Source organism: Odocoileus virginianus, chromosome 6 (assembly GCF_023699985.2).
Source record: "Odocoileus virginianus isolate 20LAN1187 ecotype Illinois chromosome 6, Ovbor_1.2, whole genome shotgun sequence".
In the NCBI taxonomy this organism is placed as follows: domain Eukaryota; kingdom Metazoa; phylum Chordata; class Mammalia; order Artiodactyla; family Cervidae; genus Odocoileus; species Odocoileus virginianus.
In genome coordinates, this window is record NC_069679.1 from 65,869,837 (window position 1) to 65,894,860 (window position 25,024).

General features: G+C 38.4%; 1 protein-coding gene across 17 annotated transcripts in view; it reads left to right on the top strand.

Moving 5' to 3' along the window:
• The first annotated feature begins 1,719 nt into the window (after positions 1-1,719).
• GPHN (gephyrin) overlaps positions 1,720-25,024 on the top strand; it is a 520,258-nt gene continuing 496,953 nt past the window's right edge. For all 17 annotated transcript variants that reach the window (XM_070469503.1, XM_070469504.1, XM_070469505.1 and 14 more), the window contains exon 1: positions 1,720-1,957. In XM_070469503.1, the coding sequence (XP_070325604.1) occupies positions 1,894-1,957 (64 nt within the window). In that variant the 5' untranslated portion in view covers positions 1,720-1,893. The remainder of the gene's footprint in view (positions 1,958-25,024) is intronic.

Below are 25,024 nucleotides of genomic sequence, written 5' to 3' on the forward strand. Positions count from 1 at the left end.
AAAGGCCCCAATTTATTTAAGGTTACAGAATCTATAGTGGGCAGAATTAGAATTTCTCTAAAAATTTCAAGATATTTTAAAATCATTTCAGATTATGGGGCCTTAGAGGGAATAAAGATAGAAAGGTAAAGTAACCAACTATTTGCTTATCTTTGTTTGAATTTATACTTCCCATATATACCTCATTTAAACTGGTTCAGAATCCACAAGCTCCCAGGCTCTATGGTGATAGATCATTATAGGAAGTGGGATCATGAGCTGGCTTCAATTTTAAATCCTGTCAAAAATACATACTCAATACATACTCAAAAGTAATTTTACTAATTTTATTCTACCTCAATTCCACCCATCATCTCCTATGTACTCCCATTATTTAAAATGAAATATGTAACAATATGAATCTTCAGTTAGAGATTAGTCCACGTTCTAGTTGGCATAATAAAACTCATATAACCATCAAACTGAGATGTTCATTGTGTACAAATGATAATTATACTTTTTTGGGACACATTTTCATTTTTTTTTTTTTTACATTTTCATTTTTTATGCTTCCCAGTTTTACTATAGCTGAGAAGAAAAATTATACATACATGGGTGTATATGCTTTATTCAGAAGTTGAAAGGGCTAGAAAGAACTAAGAAACCTATGTGAAATAGCCACAGGTGATTAATAACACTTCATAAAAGATACATGAAGGTAAGTGTCAACAAATGCTATTTCATGGTAATTTCTCATCCCACAAATACTGAAAGGAAAATTGCCACCACCAGGGTTCTGTTTCCAGTTTTGTGATTGTAGCTCAGGTGGGAGAAACATTCTCTAATCTCATTCTCTAAGATTGGTGGTTTTCAACTAAAAGCAGAGCCTCTAGCGAAGAAGACTGATGCCACAAAACCACGGGATAGAGGGAGGAGCAGAAGCCTGTTATTTCTAAGCTTCGCTAGTGAGGACCCTCCCGTAGGTACAGCCTTGGATTTGGGAAATCCTCGGGCAGGTCGAGTCGACTAAAGAAGCAAGCGCGAAGATGTGGCAGGATAGGATACCTCCTCCCTCGCTCACCGCGGGCTGTCACAGTAGTTGGCGGTTGTGCCACTCACGCTGGTTTCTAAGACACCTCCAGGGTCCCTGGAGCCTTTTCCCCTCCGGTAGAGCGGGCTCCGTAGCCCCAGGAGCCGGCCGGAGTCGCGGACAAACGACGAGGAGCCGGGATCGGCAGGGGATTGCTTCTGTCTGGGGCTCGGCGGAGCCTGCGTTCGTGTCTCGCGCGCACTCGCTCCGCGTTCTCCTAGCCAATCCGGCGCTACTCGCGCGCCCAGGAGCGTTCCCCGGTCCAGTTTGGGCTGGGCCGGCTCCTTCCCGCTCCAAGCACTTCGCAACCGAGCGCTCACTCCTCCCCTCACTCTCCACGAGTTCCACGATTCGCGGTGTAGCTCCGCCCCTGGCCCGAGTCCACCCCCGCAATCTCGGGAGCTTGTGCTCTCCTTTCCCCTCAGTCTTTGCCGACTAGCCGCGCTGGGTCTCGCGCTCCGCAGAGCGGCACGAGTCTCTGCCGCCTCGCTCCTACGCCTCCGCGCGGTCTCCCTGGGCAGGCACCGCGTTCCCCACCCGCAGCCCTTCGCCTGCCACCCGAAGTCGGGGTCCCGCGTCCTGACTCCGCCCCCCCACCCCTCAGCGGACTCGCGCGCTCGGGGCCCGGCCTCTCACTCACGCAGCGGCCTCTCACTCACGCAGGCCGCGGAGCGCTCGGCGGCCTCCCCCTCCTTCCCTGCTCCGCTCGCGCTCCCCGGGCACTCTCACTCTCGCGCTCTCCAAAGCGAGCGCGCTCCCGGCCCGCGCGCTCCGGGCTCTGGCTTCTCCCGGCTCCTGTCAGTGCGGTGACTGCGCTGGGAAACATGGCGACCGAGGGAATGATCCTCACTAACCACGACCACCAAATCCGGGTTGGAGTCCTCACAGGTAACCGGGGGAGGAGGTCCAGGACCGCCGCGGCCGCTGTCCCCGGCTTGCCTCGGGCTTCTTGCCTGTGATGACCCTTCTCTGCGGCCTCGGGAGAAGGGAAGGCAGAGGAAGGGGACGGGGTGGGGGGGCGGACGTTTTTACAACCGCTGAGAGGTGCTGGGAGGTTGGGGTGTTCCCGCGGGGTCCCCCGGGAGCTGGGGCCGATCCCGTGGGATATCAGGCCCCAGTGCCTTCGCAGCCGAAGTCCTGGGCCCCTGGGGATCGAGGGGCCGGTGCGGCGGGCGCTGCAGGGCTCCTGGCTGCCGGTGCAGGCGACGGGATCCCGGCTCCGCAGTCTGAAGCATGCCGCTCTCGGCTTGCCCGCGCGCTCCCTCGGCTACTGCTTGTCCCAGAGAGAGGGGAATCCCTTTTCCACCCCCTCCCTCTTTTCCCTTCCCCCTACCTGGGCGGCCCCGCGCTGCTCTAGCAGTGCTTTCGCGGGGCACCGGCCACAGACGACATGGGTGTTCTTTAGGCGAAACTCTGCTCGGTCTCAGGCTGCCCCTCGCGAGCCGGAAATCCCCTCTGCCACCCATGGGACACCCTTCGTTCCCCCCTCCCACCCCGGGAGGTGGGGATCGGCTTGCACCCGGACCTCGAAAAGTGTGTGCATTCTGCCTTCCCAAGTGGAGGGCCCTCTGCCCGCCTCTTCGTTTTCTTAGAGGGGAGGCTGTAGCCTGCGACTGGGGATCCTGCCTTTCTACTTGAGAGGGAAGGATTCCCCTACTCGGGCTCTTCTGTCCCCCTCCCTTCTGGGACCTCCCCCCACCCTCCCGAGGTTTGTGAGGAGCGCACTTTTCCCGGGTCGCGTTTCCCTCCCTCGCGGAAGCCGTGTGTGCTCTGCATGTCTGATTCCGTTGCGTTGTATTTGGGTAATATCCCTCAGTTCGGCGACAGGCAGTTGCTGCAGGGCATGACTTCCGAGATGAATAGCAAGCAAGATTTGTAGGGGTTTCTGCTGTGGTTCTGTAGTTGGTAAGGTTTCTATGTAATTGAGTGGCGAGGTGGGGGTTAAAGAACTGTATTTGGAACCTGAGAGCTTAGTTCGGAGGGAAGGAAATCCAAGACTTAACTGATTTTGGAAAAAGAAGCAATGTAGAAGGGAATCCTCATGTTCTCCCCCCTCTCCTTCCCCCCGCCTCACCACACACACACACACACACACACACACACACACACACACACACTTTTTTTGCCCCTTGTCAAATTCTGACAGGTTGAGACGGTGCTCGAGAAGGGACTAAATTGAATGAGACTTGCTTTATTATTATTATTAGGCAGAGAAACATCTCTGTTGATTAGATAAAGAATGCAAAAGCTTAATTTGGCTGCTGAGTTTTATGAAGAAGATATTCATGGTACCCTTTGTTCTCTTTTAAATAACTGGGTCGTCTTTCTCTGATATTGTTTCCAGATGTTAATGGTAATTTATTGAATTTTCCTAATTGAAAGCCCCTGCGATAGAGAAACTAGTCTGAATCTGTTGCAGGGAAGGGAAACCACCTCCCACCCCATTAGAAGATGCGCTGTTCGCTTCTTTTGGTGCTGAAGCTCTTGCTTTGTGTGAAGATTCAGTTGTAACTCAGAAATCTTGGAGTTGACATTGCTGATTTTAAGAATCTTTTTGCGGGGTGTGAAATTGTATACCGTATATCAGCCCTCAACTCTCACTTTAGAATTTAAAATTAATAGAGTAGTGAGAGTAAAGCTTAATAGAACGCGAAGTGTGTCAACTGTCCACAGAAATGAAAGGTCATGAATGTTTTCAAGTTAAACCATAGAGATTTTTTTTAAAAACTTTTTTTATTGTTTTTTTAAGCTTTCTCTGATAGTTTTATTTAATGAATCAGCTTACCTGAGTCAAGTGACATAGTAGATAGCTGTTGTACAGAATGCTTTGAAAGGTGCAGCCCTTATCTGTGTCTCTGCAGCCCGATAGGGATGACATTGATACGCAAACAAATAAAGAAACATTGTATGTAATTACTGTGCTAAAATTGTCTAAATAAATTACTTGTGTGATTTAAAACTAAGTGTAAAAGGTATTCGTTACTCAGATGGATTAGGAGTAAATGTGATTACTTAAAGAGAGAATTTGTTATGTTTATCAGTGGTAAGAAGAAACTGACATTTTTAAGGGGAGTTGAAAGTCAGTTCGGTAGCAGCCTTATAAATGATATGTTGCTGAGGTTGAGGCTCTTGAGCAGGATAAAAATGTAATGCAAAGGCCCTGGAATACCTAGGTAGGATAGGTAGGTGGCAAAAGCAGAATGTCAATGAGAGAAAATAACTTTGGCAATGGAATTAAAGACAATAGATTGTCAAACTATCTCATGAAAATGAAGTACAGTGGTTTAGGGGGGAGAGTCTGGGGTCGGGAATGAGGATATAGCTGAAGGAATGAAAAGGAAGGTGCACATTTGGGAGAGATGGTAACAGAGGATGATAGGATTTGGTGATAAAATGGATATTTGGAGTCAGAAATAATTCTGAGAGATTTTTACTTAAAATTATTGAAACAAATATTGTCTGCTATGTTAGAGCCTGGAAACATGGAGAAGAATCAGAGGAACGAGCACTAGTTCTGTTTGTGAATAGTGGATTTTACTATGAATAGCTTAATATTTATGATCTTAACATTCCACACACAGTGAAAACCTACAAAAATAAAACCATTTTGCACAATTTTGTAAAACTTCCAAGTATTGAATTTTACTATGTAAAATTATTCTTTACTGAACTTAAGCAGATACTATGATTTCATACTTAAGAAAATTGAATTGAGGCCACACTTGAAACCATGTTTCTTGAGTTATAATTTGTGGCTCTCTCAAAGGTGGAGGGCTTGTTTTATAAAATATCCTCTTCATGTTTCATAATAGTGATTTTAAGTAATTTATGTAAGTCTGTTTTAGAGAGGTTTTACATATTTTAGAGGAAATGCACACATTTTACAATATGTTAGTATTTTGGTGAATTGTGTTGTCATTTTTAAAATCTTTAATTGACTGCTTTGTGACATCTTTGATAATCTCTTGAAAGATAATTTTTATACCATTTTGAAACTTTTCATCTTTTGGATGTTTTTGTAATCCTGTCTCAGCTATAAATTTGGAAAATGCGATATACAGCTATTGAAACTTATCAAATCGATTAACTGTTAGAATTTTGAAAGAATATAGTAGGAAAATATTTAGCAAAGGCATTTCTTTTTTCTATCACTGTCTTGAATCATTCAGAACTTGGAAATGAGTATGATTAATTAATGTAACATGGATATTTTAGTTACATTATTTTTTTTGGTCAGGTAAAAGGGAACATTTACATAGGCTATCATGGAAACATTTTAAGTTGAAGATTATTGTCCATCTGTGAAAGCAGTATCTTTATTAGTAACTTTTTACGTTGATACATTTTAAGTTGAAGATTATTGTCCATCTGCAAAAACAGTATCTTTATTAGTAACTTTTTACGTTGATTTATTAGAAACGAAAGTTATGTGATCTTTAGTAGTCTAATATCTAGTTTTTAATATATCAATTTCTAATGTTTTCTATTACTATTTATAACAGACTAAAGACAGTGTGATGATGAATAACATGAGGCAAGTAAACAAGTACTGTTGCTTTGAGACTAGAAATGAGATGTAGGAGAGATGTAAGAATTTTCTTTTTTATTTTATTTTTTTACCACCTCAGTAGTAATTATACTTAGTCAGTCTTAACAATTACACAGCAGGTTCACTGTATCAAATGTGTCACTTTTCACCGTTTTTCCCCCCTATTTCTGAAGAATCTGTTTATTAGGGAAGCAGACCACTACCTCTATAAGCTCCATGGAAACATCAGGAAAATAGAGTACATATATGTTTGTGATACAGGAATAGATTATGCTCCATTGGCTGTTTAATATCATATTAGCTAGCCACTGCTGATGTTTGGTATACCAGAGCACTTAGCTAAAGATAATAATCCGTTACCTAAATTTTCACTGATAGTGACATGGATGAGAAAAAGAGGCAAATATTTAGGAAAGGGCATTTTAAAATCATGGTTTTGCTCTAATAATATACATTTTATTGCACTAAGTTGTGGATTTGTAATCAGTAAGAGATATTAGACATATATAAGACTTATAGAGATTAGATGAAAGACTAATTGTAAACTAGAAACTAAAATATTAGTTACATTTAGGGAGTATTTCAGTCATTTATAACTAAATTCAACATATTAAAAAAACAAGTTCTAAGCCAAGGATTTAATAATCATATGACTCTGGAATTGTTCATTCATTTATTTCATTTCTTTCCTCATGCCTCTCTTTGTATATTATGTGTGTCATTATTATTTTCTGAAAAGCCCATTTATTGATAAAAATATATAAATATATCTTTTGAGAATAAATGCTGTCATTAAGTAAGGCAAATCACTATGGCAAACAAAACCTGTATCCTACAAAATGGAATTGAGTGTACTGTCAAGCATACCAATATTGATCTATATGACTGTTATTAAAAAGAAGCTTATTTCTCAAACTAGGTCATTCCTTCATGAATTTCTGATTGGAAGCAATGTATTAGTGATTAAGAAATCATTACATTAGATTCTGCTGAATACATTTAATACTATTAACTTTGATCAAAGACTTTATAAACTAGTAGTTTATAAACAAACAAACTTAGTTAAGAGTTTTAACTGTATTAAAGATACTTATGACTATTTGACTTTAACTGGGGTATGTGGTGGAGAATCAGCAGCCTGTTATTGGGGAGGAAGTGATGAATGAATCTGTTTTTCTCTTACTGGTGATAGATTCCTGGTTAAGGTGAATGGGGTGCTTTTTTGAAATAGTGAGTAAAATAGATAAATTCTATACTTTGCAATTGTAAATAAGATTGAAAAACTAAGCTTATTTAGAATTTGAGATGTTAAAATAAGGAAATCCTGAGAAAATAATGAAACCACAAGGGATATCTTCCTTTACATCTAGGTAGAGAAGAAAAACAGATTATTTAACTTGTTTAAAAGTAATTGGATCTGTTGTTAATATGAATAGTGTGCAACCTTACTTAATTTTTGAGTGACCTCTCGGAAAAGCAAATGTCTAATGAGGTTTGTGATGTAGAGATTCCATCCAGGTGGTTTAATGAGTTTATAAGTGAATTTGTACTTAATCAGTTTAAACTGAGTGTATAGAACTGCTTGAAGATGTTGTAACTAAACAACTGTGACAACTTTTACAATAGTTTTGCCAGTAAGTATACATTTTGAAAAAATGGAGTTAAATTTACTATGCTTTAAAAAATGTCCTTATTTGAAAAATAAAGGAGCAAGGAAATGTGAAAGGAGCATTACACAATTTGTGCCCTGTTTCTTCAAGTTGGGATACATGACATTGAACACGGATACTCTAATGATTCTAAGCCTTAGAATCTAAGCTATGGAAACAAACATAATAATTTCTGAAATATCAATTTCCTGAAATAACAATTTTTAGATCAAAATTGATCTAAAATATCAATTTTAGAATGTAGTATTAAACCATTTTAATACTACAATAAGCATGAGTAAATCAGGCACAAATGTAGAATTTTGAAGGAGCTTTTAGATAAAATTCAAAGACATTTCAAGTGAACCTATTATATAACTCCAGACCTCATTGTTCTTCTATTATTGGTGCTTGGTGAGGAAAAATTAAGGAGCACGGGGCCATAGCAAGAACTCTAGAAGGCTCATTCTCTAATGCTAGTCTGGCCAGTAAAGTTCTGTAACTCTCTCAGCTTTTCTCACTATTAACGTGAAGGAGGCTCTTATAGCATGTTTCTATCCTTTAGTATCTGACTAGCTGGAAAGATAAATATTGGATAGCAGGCTTAGTTTTTTCTTTTTTGGTTTTATAATGGAAATCATTATGGGGGAAGGGTAGATTATACATTGAAAATATAAGAGAATAAGAAATGGAAGAAAAGATGAAAAATTTCAGTGATTACATTGTCAGTATAAGCCTAAGGGAAAATTTTTAGATTTTTTTTCATTTAGAAATTTTTGTGATATCACTCACAAAAGTAACAGTAAATGAAAAAAGGCAACCTGGTTGTCTGAGGAGGCCTTACAAATAGCTGTGAAAAGAAGAGAAGCAAAAAGCAAAGGAGGAAAGGAAAGATATTCCTGTTTGAATGCAGAGTTCCAAAGAATATCAAGGAGAGATAAGAAAGCCTTCCTTAGTGATCAATGCAAAGAAATAGAGGAAAACAATAGAAAGGGAAAGACTAGAGATCTCTTCAAGAAAATTTGAGATACCAAGGGAACATTTCATGCAAAGATGGGCACAATAAAGGACAGAAATGGTATGGACCTAACAGAAGCAGAGGATATTAAGAAGAGGTGGCAAGAATACACAGAAGAACTATACAAAAAAGATCTTCATGACCCGGATAATCACGAAGGTGTGATCACTCACCTAGAGCCAGACATCCTGGAATGTGAAGTCAAGTGGGCCTTAGAAAGCATCAGTAAAAACAAAGCTAGTGGAGGTGATGGAATTCCAGTTGAGCTATTTCAAATCCTGAAAGATGATGCTGTGAAAGTGCTGCATTCAATATGCCAGCAAATTTGGAAAACTCAGCAGTGGCCACAGGACTGGAAAAGGTCTGTTTTCATTCCAATCCCAAAGAAAGGCAATCCAAAAGAATGCTTAAATTACCGTACAATTGCACTCATCTCACACGCTAGTAAATAATGCTCAAAATTCTCCAAGCCAGGCTTCAGCAATATGTGAACCGTGAACTTCCAGATGTTCAAGTTGGGTTTAGAAAAGGCAGAGGAACCAGAGATCAAATTGCCAACATCCGCTGGATCATTGAAAAAGCAAGAGAATTCCAGAAAAACATCTATTTCTGCTTTATTGACTATGCCAAAGCCTTTGACTGTGACTGGGTCACAGTAAACTGTGGAAAATTCTTCAAGAAATGGGAATACCAGACAACTTGACCTGCCTCTTGAGAAACCTGTATGCAGGTCAGGAAGCAACAGTTAGAAGTGGACATGGAACAACAGACTGGTTCCAAATAGGAAAAGGAGTACGTCAAGGCTGTATATTTTCACCCTGCTTATTTAACTTATATGCAGAGTACATCATGAGAAACACTGGGCTGGAAGAAGCCCAAGCTGGAATCAAGATTGCCAGGAGAAATATCAATAACCTCAGATATGCAGATGATACCACCCTTATGGCAGAAAGTGAAGAGGAACTAAAAAGCCTCTTGATGAAAGTGAAAGACGAGAGTGAAAAAGTTGGCTTAAAGCTCAACATTCAAAAAATTAAGATCATGCCATCTGGTCCCATCACTTCATGGGAAATAGATGGGGAAACAGTGTCAGACTTTATTTTGGGGGACTCCAAAATCACTGCAGATGGTGATTGCAGCCATGAAATTAAAAGCCGCTTACTCCTTGGAAGGAAAGTTATGACCAACCTAGTTATTAAAAAGCAGAGACATTACTTTGCCAACAAAGGTCCATCTAGTCAAGGCTATGGTTTTTTCACTAGTCATGTATGGATGTGAAAGCTGGACTGTGAAGAAAGCTGAGTGCTGAAAAATTGATGCTTTTGAACTGTGGTGTTGGAGAAGACTCTTGAGAGTCCCTTGGACTGCAAGGAGATCCAACCAGTCCATCCTAAAGGCGATCAGTCCTGGGTGTTCATTGGAAGAACTGATGCTGAAGCTGAAACTCCAATACTTTGTCCACCTCATGCAGAGTTGACTCATTGGAAAAGACCGTGATGCTGGGAGGATTGGGGGCAGGAAGAGAAGGAAATGACAGAGGATGAGATGGTTGGATGGCATCACCAACTCTCTGGACATGAGTTTGAGTAAAGTCTGGGAGTTGGTAATGGACAGGGAGGCCTGTCGTGCTGCAATTCATGGGGTCACAAAGAGTCGGACACGACTGAGCAACTGAACTTCAGTCTTACATTTGATTTCAGACTCAGCTCACACTTTATTTCCTCAGCAGAATCTTTCCTAGGAATTATTCTCTATGGTAATGTCTTTCATTGTTTTCTTGTAGTGTTTATAAAAGATTGCTAGACCCTATAATCATGTACATGTGGGAAGCTGCAAGATCTGGTTTAAAGGAAAAAAAAAAAGACTTTGGAGTCAGACTTGTATTTCATACTCTGATTTGCCCTTTATTTTGGGAAGCTCATTTTACCTCTGAATTTCAGTTTCCTTCTCCAGAATGAATGTAGTGATGCTTACTTCACAGGGGTGTTAAGAACTAAGATAATGTATGTGAAAATTCTACCATATATGTCTAACTTGGATTATACATTCAACTCTTATAAATGTGGGAGGGGTGAGTAGGGATAGCATCACTTGCCCCCACTTGCCCCACAGTCCACAGCCAAGGTTAAACTTTGTAGTCTATTTTCTGTGATTCTCCCCTATCCAAGGTTCTGTCCATTCAACCAACCTTGGATCATGTAGTACTACAGTACTTTTACTCAAAAAAAAGAAAATCCTAGGTGTAAGTGGATTGGTGCAAACTATTCTTTTTTAAGTGTTAATTGTGTACTCAATAATCTTTCCTCTTCATATGCTATTTTGGTGCAATTTGCTAATAACTTCATGTATAAACATCTTATTTAAAGTAGATTTTACAGTTTTTGAAACAGGTGATTGTGTTCTTCACTTCTTTGACCTTTGTTATAGGATCTATTAATGGAATATTTCATTAATATTAATGAAGTATCAATGATGTTAAAAAAGAAAAACTAGATGGTGTGACACTTAGTAGTTTAAGAAATAGTAGCTCAGCAATGTTTAGATAAACAAGAATTTCATTATTATTACTAGAAAGATAGTTCAGGGTAAGTGGAGTGGGGTTTAGTATTTTTCCATACATTTATTACTGTTGACAGGATGATATCAATGATGTGTATTTGAGATATTTCATACTATCAATTTTAATATATTACTTATATATTTTTATTTTTTTATGTGTTTATATATTTTCTGATTTTTATATAATTAAGTTGATAGGCATAATCTGTGTAAGAGTTATTTTAGAGTAGTTTTTAAACTGTTATTTTAAAAAATTAAAAATTGAAATTATAGGTGAAAGATTCTGAAAATGCTGTTATTTTGAAAGTTAATTCTGATAGGCAAAAAAGCATAAAATAGGAGTCAAAAGTTCTACATCTTTTACCACTTTCAAGACAGCGTAACTGCATTTTACCTTAATTTCCTTAGCTTTGAATGGAAGAAATTATGCCACCTTATCCCGTTACTGTGAGGGAGACAGAAAACAATGTATTCAGTACTCAGTACCTACTATGTGCTTGGCTCTGTGCTAAAGTGAGGGATACCACAGTGAGTAAGACAGACACAGTCATCCTCTTGGAGATTATATTTTAGTACCAACATGAACACACTATTTAGTCAAGTTAGATTCTGACAAATCATGCTTCATTTATGTTGCATTTTGAGGAATAAAGTGCTTCTGTATTTTATTTGATGTGGATAAGTATAAGCACCAAGTCTGTTTTAGGTTAAACCATTTTTGATACAAATTTTTAAACCATTACACATTTTCTGCTAAGATAGAAAATATTGAACATAATTTAATTATCTTATTTAATCAGGTTTAAGTAGTTATAGCTAACATCTGTCAAGTTTATATATATACATGCATATTTATATGGCATAAATATGTCCTGTTTGTGCTTAGCACTTAGCACATGTTATTTAATCTTTATAGCCTTTATAAGAAAATGTATTATTCCTTTTTATTCTGCCTGAGAAATAGAGATTAGGTAACTTGCTCAAGGTTACACCTGCAGCCCTGCCAGAATTCAAGCACAGGCCCAACTGTACTCTGAGCAACTACATTTCTGTATTCTGTTGTGAACACCTTTTATTGTGGTGTGTGGTGCTGTAGTTTTCTATAGTGTTTTCTGCTGTGACTTTACACACTTGCCCCCTTCCCTACTTCTAGTTTCTCATTATTATATTAGAGATGCCTTTTTGTGGCAGTCAGTGGTAGACTATGGACCATAACTAACCAGTACAACGTTTCATACTGTGTCTTTACAAAAAAGTATCGTTCTAACATTACAAAAGACAATTTTATATTAACCTGTATTTTTAGTTTTTTAAGATCAGCAATGCTGTAACCTCTTCCCATAGGACAGTAGTTGGTCAGAGTAGCTATCCTCTTGAGATAGGGTATGTATTCTCCAGTTTTCCACAATTCCCCCTTAACCTGTTTGTTATCTGCCTTGCCTGGTAGGTATTTGAGCTTGTGATCTTTACTCGTATGTATTTTGTACCTTCCTCTTTTTTCATCATAGTTCGGACAACTTTTCATGTTAGTGGAAATAATAATACAGGGTTAATTGAGAGTTACCAAGTGTGAGATAATTTTCTAGAGCCTGCCATAGAACCTATTAATTTACTTAATCCTCATCATAGTATCAATATCGCCTTTTTACATTAGAAGAAATTGTAGCAGAGAGAGATTAAGTAATTTGCTTAAATTACTGTAATAAGAGGCCATGCTGAGAAAAGGCCAAATTGTGAATTGAACTGTTCCTAGGGCTTCCCTGGCAGTTCGGACAGTAAAGAATCTGCCTGCAGTGTAAGAGATCCGGGTTCGATCCCTGGATCAGGAAGATCTCTGGGGATGCGAATGGCTACCCCCTGCAGTATTCTTCCTGGGAAACTCCATGGACAGAGGAACCTGGCGGACTGTAGCCCATGGGGTCGCAGAGTCAGACACGACTGCGTGACTAAGCACGCACACACAGGCTGTTCCTAGAGTAAAGCTCTTAACCTCTACAGTATACTCCTTGGCATTTAATAGTTCATGGAGACGCACATCTTTCTTTTTAATGTTTGTTACATATCATCATAGGTTACACTGTATTTAATCAATCCTCAATTGATGGACATAGAGGTTTCTAATTTTTCATGTGTCGAATGCTGTAGATGATAAAATGGTACATTTATTATTGCATATTTGTGAGTTTAAATGTAAGATTAATTAATGTAAATAGAGTTTTTGGGTAAACAGTATCTGCTTTTAAAAATTTTGATAAAAATTACACCCTTTTTGGAAGACAAGTTTGTACTAATTGTAATTAATATTCTTACCTTCATTTGATCTTTTTAATCTTTATGAGTTCTTTTGAGATACAACTCTTTCTTGAATTATATACATGTATTAGGAGTTCCGAGTTGCTCAGCAGTAAAGAATCTGCCTGCAATGCAGGAGACACAGGAGATGAGGGTTTGATATCTGGGTTGGGAAGATCTCCTGAGGGAGGAAATGTCAACCCACTCCAGTATTCTTGCCTTGAAAATCCCATGGACAAAGGAGCAAAGGGGTCGTGAGGGCTACAGACAGTGGCAGATGGGGATAGAGGTTTGGGGGTGTCACAAAGAGTCAGACTAAGCACAGCGCAGCACATGCATGTAACAGTAAGAGCTTGCTAGTTTTTGCAACAGCTCTTTTATATTGCTTTATTTAAAGTTTTGTTCAGTTATGAGTCTTTAGTTCTCTTTTTCTTCAAATGATCCCTTCCAGTGTTTCCTAAGTTGTGTTCTAGTAGCACTTGTCTGGGAAATGTTATAATAGGTATGCTATTAAGAGCTTTTAATGTGGTTAAATAAATATATCCCTCCTTATGGAGATCAGCAGTATACTGGAGTGTATCAGGGGCTTCCCTGGTGGCTCAGACAGCAAAGCATCCGCCTGCAATGTGGGAGACCTGGGTTCAGTCCCTGGGTTGGGAAGAGCCCCTGGAGACGGAGATGGCAACCCACTCCAGTATTCTTGCCTGGAAAATCCCATGGATGGAGGAGCCTAGTGGACCATAGTCCATGTGGTCGCAATGAGTCGGACACGACTGAGCAACTTCAGAGCATATTAAAGATGTGAGTAATACTGCAGTTGTGGAGCCTGTTGAACGTTCTTTAGTCTAGGTGCTGCCAAAACTTTTTGAAGATGGAATGCTGTTTCAAGACAAAGCAGAATTCTGCTTAACACTTCTTTGGGAAATAGTGGTCTTTGTCCTGAAAATGATCTTTTGGAATTCTGTATAACGTCTTTGTATTATTAATATTTTAGCTTTTTGCTGTAGAAATAGTGGTTTCCAACAGTAATCGCTACTTTGAAAATTAATTCTTTTTTTCTGGATTTGCCTTTAAAGTGTGTATGTGTGTATTTCTCAGTTATCATCTCTGACTTTTTTCTTCTTATTTCGACATTAAAAGATTGGCTGAATGTATTATTTTATTCAGAAAATCTATGATAGCAACAGCTAGTCTTGATTCTATTACTACTGTATGGGGAAAGAACATTGGAATAAGTTCTGTTTTGGATTTTTCCAATGAGTGTTTGGTATCATTATCTGTAAATGTAAAGATGAAGAGATGCTTTCTAAAATCTCCTTCAGTTCTAAAATCTTAATAATCTCAATCTCAGGAACACACCTCATGTTTACCATACTCTCACTGCTAGTAGTCACATTATCTACAGTCTGTTACTGACAGCAAAATCATTGATTTGAAATGCCTTCCTTGCTTCAAACAGGAAAACTGCTGGAAAAAAGACACTGACATTCATACCAACTGTAAGTGGAAATAATGTCTGTTACTTCCATTGCAAAATATATGCAATTTTATTTCATTCACTGTTACATGCTACAGAGAGTTCATATTGCAAAACACTTAAGATTTAGAATACAAATTATATACATGTAAGTATAATAACTGATTCACACAGTCAAGCTTAGAAGGGTAATAGTGGTTAAGAGATTTTGAAGTATTACCTTTTTCCTTTTAAATTTAAATTGTAGTGATATGCCAGAAACCTGGAAAGCGAAAATTAGCAATCCCCACAAATAGTATGATTATTTTGCTGTTAAATATTTAAAATGAAGCTGTTGTGAAAATAAGACATGTAGCTTTAATGAACAGTATTATGCTTTAGCTTCATGCCTGGGTTTATGCCTGAGTTAAGTGGAATTTTTAGAATTACTTCTGTAAGCTCCAGTGTTCTCATCTCATGAAATGAGGAATAATCCATTGCTTGCCTAAGAGGGTTGTTTTGGTAAGTGAAATAACAAGTGTAAGTGTTGAGTGAGTGTGCCCACATAATAAATAATCATTGCGTGCTTGTTATGTATTATAATAAATTTGAATCTAATTACCGTTACAAATATGATAATAGAAAGCAAACATTTAACGTTTGGCTGTATGACCCAATCATGATTAATTTTCATGCTGTTTTTCTGTTTTATCTTATTTAAGGAGCATCATTAAAGATCGATACTATACTGGGGATTTGCTTGATCTAGAGTCTTATTTTCTAGCTTAATTTTGGTGTTGTTAGAGTCAGAAGGTGCTGTTTGTAGTTTGATAACTAAGGACAAATATTTGAGATTTTTGAGGCATAGGTTTAAAGTATATATGGGAAACTGCTTCTGATAGTCTCTAAGGCTTGTTAAGATCTGTGGAGAAAACTGCCTCTATATACAGATATGTTTGTATTATAGTTATGGGATACTATACTGTAGTTAAGAAAGTGGAAGAGTTTTAAATATTATACAGTGGTTTTAAATGTTAAGTGAGGCAGTAATACAGGATAATAAAGTGATAGCAAAATGAAACTATTTACATTAGATAATAGTTGATTTATAGAAGAGTTTTAATTGATATATAAGGAAAATAGTAAACCCCAGGGACAGTGAGCCAAAGTCTAGACCTTGCTGTGTTTGGGTTTACTAGGGACATAAGACAAATGAATATTATATATAAAAGGTGAAAGATACTTTATAAAGTACCAGATACCAAAAGAAAATCTATAAAATTTAAAGCATTGTCAAAGATGGTTTTAGGCAGGAAAGTTTGAGAATCATTGATTATGTCGATACTGGACTTTGGATTTTCCATTTTTTTTCCTACAGACATATCTATGAAGCATTATTAATTGAAAAATTGCCAGTTATGCATCATAATGAAACATCATTCCTTTCTGATTTTGAATGCAGTTCAGAAGTGGGTCCTATCTAATACATGAGAAACTTGAAATAGGGATCCTCCTATCCCCATAAGTAGGAACTTTAGTTAAATAGTTATGGATTTGATTTTATTACTGTTGTTTTTCCTGGCCTGTTATTTCCTATTAATTAATCTGTTAGTTTGACCATAGCCTGACTTGTTAACAGGCAGTGCAGTCCAATAAGTAACTATCTTAAGTCTGCTTGGGTTGCCATAGCAAAGTACTATAGACTGGGTAGCTTATAAACATCAGAAATTTATTTCTTACAGTTGTGGAGTCTGGGAAGTTTAAGATCAAGTTACCATCAGCTTCAATGTCCAGTGAGGGACCTACTTAATGGTTCATAGATAGCCATCTTCTCTCTGTTTCCTCACATTGCAGAAATGGGGAGGGGACTCTCTGAGTCTCTTTTAACTGTACTGATCTCACTCATGAGGGCTAGGTCCTCATGACCTAATCACCTCCTAAAGGCCCCACATCCAAACACCACTAACTAGAGGAACCAGTTTCAGCATGTGAATTTGGAAGGCTGGACGCAAACATTCAGCCTTTGGCAAGTATGTGCCATGTGTTTTGTTAAGCTAAAGCTACTGAATGTTTACAGTGTCATCTTTTAGGTGTGAGGAGTTGGTTGTTAAGTAGGTTTACAGTGTTAGTCATTTATATATTAAAACACTTACCAAGCAGTGCACGACAGGGTTTACTAAACTTTTTCTGTAAAGGGCCAGATAATAAATATTTTAGTCTCTGCCAGCTATATGATTTATGTCCCAGCTACTCAGCTCCGCCCTCATAGCATAAAAGCAGCCATAGATAATATGTAAATAAATGAGCATGAATGTGTTTCAGTAAAACTTTATTTACAAAAACAGTTGTCCAAGGTTGGCCCAAAGGCACTATAGCTTCCCAATGCATGCTGAAAGACATAGTCTCTGTTAGGAAAGTATAATTTTAAGTTACCTGCATGCGAGTCAAACTTTATTTGCCCTATGAACCACCACAACTTTTGTGGTTTAAAATTACAATTTAATGTTTCTCACATTTCTATTAATCAGCTCAGTAGTTCTGCTTTACGTGGCATTGGTCAGGGTTCTAGTCTAGCTGCAGTCATCTGGAGGCTTGATTGGGACTGTTGTCCAGGGTCTTGGTTCTCCTGCATGTGAGTTTCTCCACATGTCTGATTCATTAGCCTCATGGTGTGATGGCTGAGTTCCAACAAGTATTCCAAGAGCAAGCACTGTGAAAAGAAGGAAACAGAGCTGCCAGGACAATTAAGGGGTAGTCTTGAAATTGGCAGAGCCTCACTTCCAACCTTATTCTTTTGATCAACATAGTCAGAGGCTCAGCCTGGAGTCACTGTGGAAAGAGACTAGGAATACTAGGAAGCACGATAAATTTGGGATCATCAAAATAACAGTCTATTGCAGGATTGTTTTGGTTTCAAGTGACAATTCAAATGGACTAGCTTTAGTAAAGGGGAAATTTATTGTAAGAATAATGGTGTCTTATTTCACAGAGCCTAAACATGGGATGAGGCACTATAAATTTTGGACCCAGGGTTTGAAGGTCCTTACAACTGTTTTTTGTTTTTGCTTTACTCTGTGAAGTAAGCTCCATTTTGTCTTATCACAGCTCTGCCTTTCTCATAGTGGAAAAAACACTACCATTGACTGTTCTTGTGTTGTTTAAATCTTCCCATTTCAGTCATTCAGAGAAGGACTGACTTTATTTTCCCAGTTGTGTTTCTAAAATATTTCAGGAAGAACTTTGTTCTGTACTAATCATTTGTGATCAGAGCATAGAGGTTATGTTGTACCAACTATGTGGACAGGAGTAGGGTCAACTAACAGAAAAGGGATACTAAATATTTAACCACTAAATAGTTCGCTTTCTTTCTCCCTAATCAACTATTTCCTGACATAAGATAATTTGGGGATTATTTTAATAAATAATTTGTTTTCCCATTTCAGGCCTAATTTGCTATTTTATTCACCTATCTGCCTTTGTTTATTTCATTGTTCTACTGGAGAATAGGCTGAATTAGTTCAGTATTTGAATATTCATTGTACTTTCTTCTTGCATTGAGTAGGGGACAGCAGCATTTGGTGTCTGTTGTTTCACTTTGCCACCATTAGCATAGAATCAGATATGAAGGTGATCTTACTATACTGTTTTTCATTGATTTCTGAGTTTGATTTGAATGATATGGTTGGCTGAGGAAGTATATACTTCTGGACAGGATGTAATTGTATACAAGAATGCATGGAAGGAAAAAAAAAAAAAAGAATGCACGGAACGGAATGCAGTTATACAGAATGAAATAAGAGCTATAATAGAAGTTAGGCAGCATACTGTGGGTGCACAGAGAAAGGAACAATTAATTTTGACTGAGTGGCTGTAGGAGGGGATGGTATGTTCAAGGAGATAGTGTTTGAGTGAGGCCTGAAAGAATGAATAACCCATCCTTAGGAAAACAAGGAAAGGTAATCTGGCTGTCAGGTTTCTTGGGTGACAGCAGAAGGGGAGGCTCCAGAATGTCTTGGCTAAAGTAGCTGAGCTTAATATAAGTACAGAGGATTCAGAATAAATAGCAGCGCGTACTTCTTTTAACCTGCTTCAGTTAGAATTACAAGAGCTAATTAAGCTTTGCTACATTCAGGCTTTAGGTGACTCTGTAGTAGTTTGAAATTTGATTTTTAAAATTAAACTATTTATATTAAAAAGACTCAGATTTTTGGATTTAGAAAGAACTTTAAGGATTATCTGTACTAACCCACTGTAGTATATAAAGAAACTAAGATGCAGTTAAATGACTTATTTAACGTGACACATCTAAATGATACAGTTGGAGCTAAAATCCAGGCTACCTTACTCCTAGTCTTGGGTATTAAAATAAATTATATGGTGTATCCTTTGTAAGGATTTGTAAGATTTGTCCCAAATATTCCATTTGAATTATGTAGTGTAGAGATTTTAGAATCTAAGATATATATACAGTAAATTGCACAGATGTTAATTATACAGTATTGTGAATTTTTCATATGTATAGATCGTTGTAAGTATCACCCATGAACATTTCCAGCAGCCAAGAATTGAACTGGAGTCTGCTGCATTGCAGGCGAATTCTTTACCAGTTGAGCTACCAGTGAAGCCCAAAGAATACTGGAGTAGGTTGTCACTTCCTTCTCCAGGGCATCTTCCTGACCCAAGGATTGAACCCGAGTCTCCTGCATTGGCAGGTGGGTTCTTTACCGCTGAACCACCAGGGAAGCCCTATGCCTTTTACTAGTCAATATATAATTCCTCTGCCACCCTCAAATAACCACTATTCTGATTTTTATTGTAAAGGATTAATTATGCCTGTTCTTGAACTTTACGTAAGTATAATGACTTCTGTCATTCATCATTATGTCTATGATACTATCCTCGTTGTGTGTAGCAGTTCCACTGAATGAATTGGGTTGTTATTTTTCTATTTATGGACATTTGAATTGTTTCTAGATTTTTACTATTGTTAATAAAGCTGTCATGAATATTCTCATATGAATTTTTTTGATACATATATTGTCTCTATTCTCGGTGTAGAATTTCTGAGTTAAATGTTTTTCCGAAAGATGTGCTATTTTTCTGTCCCTGCCAGGGATGGAGGAAAGTGTCATTGCTCTACATTCTTGTCAAAGTTTCAGTGTGTAGTGATTTCTAATTTATATTTCCCAGATAATAAATGATGTTGAGCACTTTTTAATATATTAATTTTAAAAATAAATATTTTTAATAGGGCTGTCTTTATCTTACAGATTTTTAGGAATTCTTTGTAATTCTGAATTTGGGAACTCTGGGTGTATGTATAGCAATTATCTTCTCCCAGTCTGTGGCGAGTTTTTCACTCTCTTAATAGAGTCTTTTAATAAATAAAAATTCTTATTATTAATGAGGTTCAGTTTATTAAACTTTATTTTTATCTTTAGTGGATTTTTGTGTCTTATTTAAAAAGTCTTTGCCTATTATAGGGTCATCAAAATATTCTCCAAAATATTCTTGAGCTTTATTGCTTTCCCTTTCACTTGAAGTTCTGATACATTTCAAATTAATTTGTATGAATAACATGAGGCAGAGATCAAGAATTTCTTTTAAAACATATGACTATCCAGTTGATCTAGCACCATTTTTCGAAAGAAAAAGAAAGTCCTTTTCCCACTAAATTATAGAGCACCTTTGGTATAAATCAGATTTGTTCCAAGTGTTTCTGTCCCATTGGTCTGTTTGTCTGTCTTTGTACCAATGTTACCATATCCTAATTACTATAGCTTTATACTAAGTCTTGATATCTGGTAGTATAAATTCTCTAAAGTTTTTCTTCTTCAACTTTATTTTGGGGGGGAGTTTGTACTCCATCATTTGTATTGTCATATGTATTTAGAATCTAATTACAATTCTAAAAATCTATAGGTATTATGACTAGGATTGTATTGAAACTGTAGATCAGCTTTCAGAGACATCTTACAATATAGAGTCTGTCATTCTTTTATTGCCTTTTTATACTATTTTGTCGCAAAATGGTCCACTGAAGAAGGCAGTAGAAAACCACTCCAATCATCTTGCCTTGAGAACCCTATGAACACTATGAAAAGGCAAAAAAGATGACACGGGAGGATAAGAACCCCAGTTAGTGTCCAATATGCTACTGGGACAGAGTACAGAAATAGCTCCAGAAAGAATGACGAGGCTGAGCCAAAGTGGAAATGACAGTCAGTTGTGGCTGAGCCTGGTAGTGAAAGTAAAGTCTGATGGTGTAAAGAACAGTATCACGTAGAAACCAGGGACTTTAGGTCCATGAATCAAGGTAAATAGGATGTGGTCAAGCAGGAGATGGCAAGAGTGAACATTGACATTTTAGGAATCAGTGAACTAAAATGGATGGGAATGAGTGTATTTAATTCACATGACCATCGTATCTGCTGTCTGTGGGCAAGAATCCCTTAGAAGAAACGGAGTAGCTCTCATAGTTAGCAGCAGAGTCTGAAATGCAATACTTGACTGCAATCTCAAAAACAACAGAATGATCTCTATTCGTTTCCAAGGCAAACCATCCAGTATCACAGTAATCCAAGTCTGTGTCTTAACTATTAATGCCAAAGAAGCTGAAGTTGAATGGTTCTATGAAGACCTACAAGACCTTCTAGAACTAACACCAACAAAAGATATCCCTTTCATCGTAGGGGATTGGAATGCAAAAGTAGGAGGTCAAGAGATACTTGGCAAGTTTGGCCTTGAAACACAAAATGAAGCAGGACAAGGCTAACAGGGGCTTCCCTGGTAGCTCAGATGGCAAAGCATCTGCCTGCCATGCAGGAGACCTGGGTTTGATCCCTGGGTTGGGAAGATCCCTTGAAAAAGGGAAAGGCTACCCACTCCAGTATTACAGCCTGGAGAATTCCATGACAAAAGAGCCTGGTGGGCTACAGTCCATGGGGTGACAAAAGTCAGACATGACTGATGCAACTAACACTCAGTCAAAGGCTAACAGAGTTTTGCCAAGAGAACACGCTGGCCATAGCAAACACCCTCTTAAAACATAACGGATGATGCTGCACATGGACATCACCAGATAGTCGATACTGAAATCAGATTGATTACATTCTTTGCCACCAAAGATGCAGAAGCTCTATACAGTCAGCCAAAACAAGACCTGGAGCTGGCTGTGGCTCAGATCATGAACTCCTTATTGCCAAATTCAGGCTTAAATTGAAGAAAATAGGGGAAACCGCTAGGCCACTCAGGTATGACCTAAATCAAATCCCTTATGGTTGTACAGTAGTGGTGATGAATAGATTCAAGGGATTAGATCTGGTAGACTGAGTGTCTGAAGAACTATAGATGGAGGATTGAAACACTGTACAGGAAGGGTGATTAAACCCATCCTAAAGAAAAAGAAATGCAAGAAGGCAAAGTGGCTGTCTGAGGATGTCTTACAAATAGCTGAGGGAAAAAAAAGAGAAGCAGAAGGCAAAGGAGAAAGGGAAAAATATACCTGAATGCAAAGTTCGAGAGAATATAAGTGAAGTAAGTGAAAGTTGCTCAGTTGTGTCCGACTCTTTGTGACCCCAAGGACTATACAGTCCATGATTCTCCAGGCCAGATTACTGGAGTGGGTAGCCTTTTCCTTCTCCAGGGGATCTTTGCAACCCAGGGATCAAACTCAGGTCTTCTGCATTGTAGTTGGATTCTTGACCAGCTGAGCCACAAGGGAAGCCCAACAATACCGGAGTGGGTAGCCTATCCCTCCCTTCTCCAGCAGATCTTCCTGACCCAGGAATCAAACTGGGGTCTCCTGCATTGCAGGTGGGTTCTTTACCAACTGATCTATCAGGGAAACCCAGAGACTATCAAGGAGAGAGAAGAAAGCCTTCTTAAGTGAATAATGCACAGAAATAGAGAAAAACAATAGAATGGGAAAGACTAGAGATCTCTTTAAGAAAATTAGAGATACCAAGGAGACATTTCATGCAAAGTTGGGCACAGCAAAGGACAGAAACAGCAAGGACCTAACAAAAGCAGAAGAGATTAAGAAGAGGTGGCAAGAATATACAGAACTATACAGAAAAGGTCCTAATGACCCAGATAACCACGATGGTGTGATCACTCACCTAAGCCAGACGTCCTGTGATGTGAAGTCAACTGGGCCTTAGGAAGCATTACTATGAACAAAGTTAGTGGAAGTAATGGAATTCCAGCTGAACCATTTCAAATCCTAAAAGATGATGCTGTGAAAGATGATGCACTCTATATGGCAGCTAATTTGGAAAACTCAGCAGTGGCCACAGGACTGGAAAGTGTCAGTTTTTCATTCCAATCCCAAAGAAAGGCAATGCCAAGAAATGTTCCAACTACTGTACAGTTGTGCTCATTTCACATGCTTGCAAAGTAATGCTGAAAATCCTTCAAGCCAGGCTTCAGTAGTCCATGAACTGAGAACTTCCAGATGTACAAGATGGGTATAGAAAAGGCAGAGGAACTAGAGATCAAATTGCCAGTATCTGTTGGATGATAGAGAAAGCAAGGGAATTCCAGAAAACATGTGCTTCATTGATTACACTAAAACCTTTGACTGTGTGGATCACAACAAACTGTGGAAAATTCTTAGAGATGGGAATTCCAGACTACCTTACCTGCCTCTTGTGAAACATGTATGCAGGTCAAGAAGCAACAGTTAGAACTGGACATGGAACACTGACTGGTTCAAAATTGGGAAAGGAGTATGTCAAGACTGTATGTTGTTACCCTGCTTGTTTAACTTATATGCTGTGTACATCATGTAAATATATGTACAGTCTGACTGGAGGAATCTCAATCTTGAATTAAGATTGCCAGAAGAAATATCAGCAACCTCAGATATGCAGATGATACCATTGTAACACCAGAAAGTGAGGAGGAATTAAAGAGTAATGTTTAAAAATATTGTTGTATATAGTATTGTTTATTTAAATTTTATTTTCCAGTTGTTTTATATTCATAGAAGTACTATTTTTGTATTTTGGTCTTTTGAACAGCAGCCTTGCTAAATTAACTTATTTTTTATTGCTTTCTATTTTCTATTCATTAAATTTTTTTTCTTTTTTTAATTTTTATTAGTTGGAGGCTAATTACTTTACAATATTGTAGTGGTTTTTGTCATACATTGACATGAATTAGCCATGGATTTACATGTATTCCCCATCCTGATCCCCCCTCCCACCTCCCTCTCTACCCTATCCCTCTGGGTCTTCCCAGTACACCAGGCCCGAGCACTTGTCTCATGCATCCAACCTGGGCTGGTGATTTGTTTCACCCTAACTTAATTTTTTAATTGAATGAAAGATTTTTCAGAAGTTTTACACGCACATGTGATTGCATAATAACCCTTTTTCTCCTACTCACTTAGGGCCCCACCCACACCCCCCCAGGAACCACTAGTTGGTTCTCTATATCCATGAGTTTGGTTTTTTGGTTTGTTTTATTTTATTCACTAGCTTTTTTATAATTAATTTTTATTGGAGTATACTTGCTTTTTAATATTGTGTTAGTTTCTGCTGTATGGCAAAGTGAGTCAGCATTACATAGACATATATCCCTTCTTTCTTGGCTTTCTTTCCCCTTTAGGTCACCACAGAGCATTGGGATGGTTCCTTTGCCAGTCAGTAGATTCTCATTAGTTATCTATTTTATACATAGTAGGGTATAAGATCTCTTAGTTTATCCCACTACACCTGCCCTTGCCACCCGGTATCAATCTGTTCTGTACATCTGTGTCTTTATTTCTGCTTTGCAGATAAGTTCATCTATATCATTTTTCTAGAGTCTACATATAAACAATGTTATATGCTATTTGTTTTTCTGACTTACTTCACTCTAGGTCCATCCACGTTTCTACAAATGGCACAGTTTCATTTCTTTTTATGGCTGAGTAATATTCCATTGTGTATATGTAACGCGTCTTCTATATCCATTCTTCGGTGAGGGACATTTAGGTTGTTTCCATGTCCTGACTGTTGTAAATAGTGCTTCACTGAACACGAGGGTTCATTTGTCTTTTTGAGTCATGCTTTTCCCCAGGTATATACCCAGGACTGGGATTGCTGGGTCATATAGTAGTTCTATTTTTAGTTTTTTAAAGAGTCTCCATATTGTTCTCCACAGTGACTATATCAATTTACATTCTGATCAAGTTTGTTGTGTTTTGAATTCCACATATAAGTGTTACTGAGTCCAAGCTCATACTACTTGCCACACAACAGGCCAGTAATTCAAGAGATGAGTTGTTGGGGCAAGGAATAGAGTTCATTTAGAAAGCCAGCAGACAGAGAAGATGGTGGACTAGTGCCCCCAAAGAACCATGTTGCCTGAGTGAGAATTCAGGCTTCTTTTATAGTGAAAAGAGGAGAGGGTGTGGTTGGTTGTGCAAGCTTCTTTGTGATGGAAT